The sequence below is a fragment of the Glycine max genome, chromosome 6 (genome assembly GCF_000004515.6).
Source record: "Glycine max cultivar Williams 82 chromosome 6, Glycine_max_v4.0, whole genome shotgun sequence".
Lineage (NCBI taxonomy): Eukaryota > Viridiplantae > Streptophyta > Magnoliopsida > Fabales > Fabaceae > Glycine > Glycine max.
Genome location: NC_038242.2, coordinates 39,017,803 through 39,020,313, shown reverse-complemented (window position 1 = coordinate 39,020,313; position 2,511 = coordinate 39,017,803). Strand labels below are relative to the sequence as shown.

Here is a 2,511-nt window from a genome sequence, read left to right as displayed (position 1 = left end):
TTATTTTCTTAATCTTTATAAAAATGTAAACGTCACTTATTTTAAAATGGAGGGGGTGTAAAATTATAAAAAATTTAGTTGATATAATTAATATTCACAATTTGTATGGACCAGCTGTAAACAAGAATTTTTAATCTACCATTAACCCTTTCTGTCTTTATTTATAAAAAAATACCAAAAACCGTTGGGGGCCATTCTCTCTCTGCAACCACACTTCCAAGCCCCACCAAAAGAGCAGAGTTAATTACAATTTTCTATAGACAAAAGAATATCTCATCAACATAAGAAAATGGAAAAATTAGTATAAAGAAAGAAGAAAGTCTCAACTCAACAAAAAAACAATCAAAGTAAGCAAAGCAAGCCTCTATACTCCTTTCTTCCTTTCTTCAAAGCCTTGCTTTTCAGTCTTCCATATATATCTATCTATCTTCTCTTCTCCAATTTTCATCCAAACCAAACCCCCCCTTTTTTTTCTCTCTCTCCCTTGATTTTGGTACAAGGCACAAAACAAAGTACTCTTTCACCAATCAATGAAAATCAACTTAAGGCTCCAAGAAACAGAAACCCCACCTTCCATGAACAACTCCCCAAGAAGCAATCTGAGCAACAACAACTGCACCAATAATAATAGCATTGGCATCCAAATCCCCACCACACCAAAAACCATTCCCAGATCTGACTCCACCACCAATCCTTACCCCACCACCTTTGTTCAAGCTGACACTTCCACTTTCAAACATGTTGTTCAGATGCTCACTGGCTCATCAGAAACCACAAATCCTCAACAGCAACTACAAGATCCAGTTCAACCACAATCATCATCATCCAAGAACTTCAACATCCCTCCAATGAAAACAACGCCAAAGAAGCAGCAAGGGTTCAAGCTCTATGAGAGGAGGAACAACAACAACCATCTCAAGAACACCCTCATGATCAACACCTTGGTCCCCAATTTTGCACACAGCTCAGGATTCTCCTCCTCCTCATCATCACCCTGCAACAAGCCAGAGATCCTCTCTCCAAGCTTGCTTGACTTCCCTTCCCTCACTCTCAGCAGCCCAGTCACTCCTTTGAATGATGACCCTTTTGACAAGTCCTCCTCATTACCTTCATTGGGAAGCACTTCTTCAGAGGAAGAGAGAGCCATAGCTGAAAAAGGGTTCTACTTGCATCCCTCTCCCATGTCTACTCCAAGAGACTTTGAGCCTCAGCTCTTGCCTTTGTTCCCTGTGACTTCACCTAGAGTTTCTGAGTCAACTACTTGATGAAATTCAAACCCGAACCGGAAAACATATTGGTTTGTATCATCATCAGCATCAAGCTATGATTTTAGAGAATGATTATCATTTGATTTTCAATTAAAAGTTAACATAGCTTGCTCAAATTGTAAACTTTGTTTCCTTCCATGAAAATGAATATGATTCCCTCTTTTTCTTCCTTCCACCTTAGAATAGTGCTACTATTACAGTCTCTTTCTCCTCTTAACTAGATGAGTTCTTTTTGTTTTTAATTTTGTATTTGTCTCTTCATGTTCCAATTTCTGTTACTAAACCACAAATCCAAAAGGGAATAATCATAAGCCAGAGAGGGTGTCCCAATTTATGATCATGTGTGTATCAATTCAATTTCACACCAACCACTAAAGAGAAGTTATGAAGAGACTCAGAAGAAGGCAAAGGGAGGGCTAGGAAATGAGGATTATTGCTTGGGACACATTTTTACTGCACAACAGTGTATGTACTAAGGACTTAACTGTATCCTATGTCTTTAATCAAAGATAGCTGTACCCAAAAGGAAGGTGGGTGGGTCAACTCAATGAAGGTTCAAGGGGGTCCCTCTTCATTGGTAATTATGTAAAATTTAGTCTGAATTAGTTTTCTAAGCAATTCAAACCACACAAAAATGGTGATGATGTGTTTTGGGTTTTGGTTTTTGGTTTTCCCTTATCTGACTTCTATTGGATGAAAATTGAAATTGAAAAATCATGTTTATGTATTACTAGTTCTCAATTATCATGTTCTCTTTCAGATCAAGTAGTAAAGTATATAGACCTTTTTTCTTTTCCTTTTCTTGCCTTCTTTATTTTGTTTTTAAATGAAAAAATAAAATAAAATTAGACGATGACAGTACCCTGTCCTGTCTGTAATAATTGTTACATCACAGTGCTTATGTATGTAGGTGCTGTCTACTGATAACTAAAATTGTTCTGATTAACTGTCCTTATAACTGAAACCATGAAACCATCTAATTAGTAAGCATTTTTCTTCAGTTGGTGTTCTGTTTCTTGTACTGTGGATGACTAACACTATGCATCAGACTAACATAAAGCCAAAATTCTCATCTTGAGCATAAATTCTACTTTTTAGATTACTAGTTTGCTGAATTAATGTTCCACAAGTTTGGTAATAAGGTTTTAAATTGTTTCAATCCCATCAAAATTGAAAGAAGGGGAGAAAGATGTAATAAAATAATGAAGCAAACGAGAGAGATATGTATGACTCAATAAAATTT

At 36.4% G+C, this 2,511-nt stretch overlaps 1 protein-coding gene across 1 annotated transcript; it reads left to right on the top strand.

The window, feature by feature from the left end:
* Window positions 1–347: 347 nt before the first annotated feature.
* Window positions 348–2,012, top strand: LOC100526932 (uncharacterized). The gene has a single exon (NM_001249246.3). It carries the CDS (start codon window positions 531–533, stop codon window positions 1,263–1,265), a length of 735 nt encoding a protein of 244 aa, NP_001236175.2. The 5' UTR covers window positions 348–530; the 3' UTR covers window positions 1,266–2,012.
* The last annotated feature ends 499 nt before the right edge of the window (window positions 2,013–2,511 follow it).

What these genes read in the sequence shown, in the direction of transcription:
- LOC100526932 (NM_001249246.3), top strand. Translation starts at nt 531, where the DNA reads ATGAAAATCAACTTAAGGCTCCAAGAAACAGAAACCCCACCTTCCATG.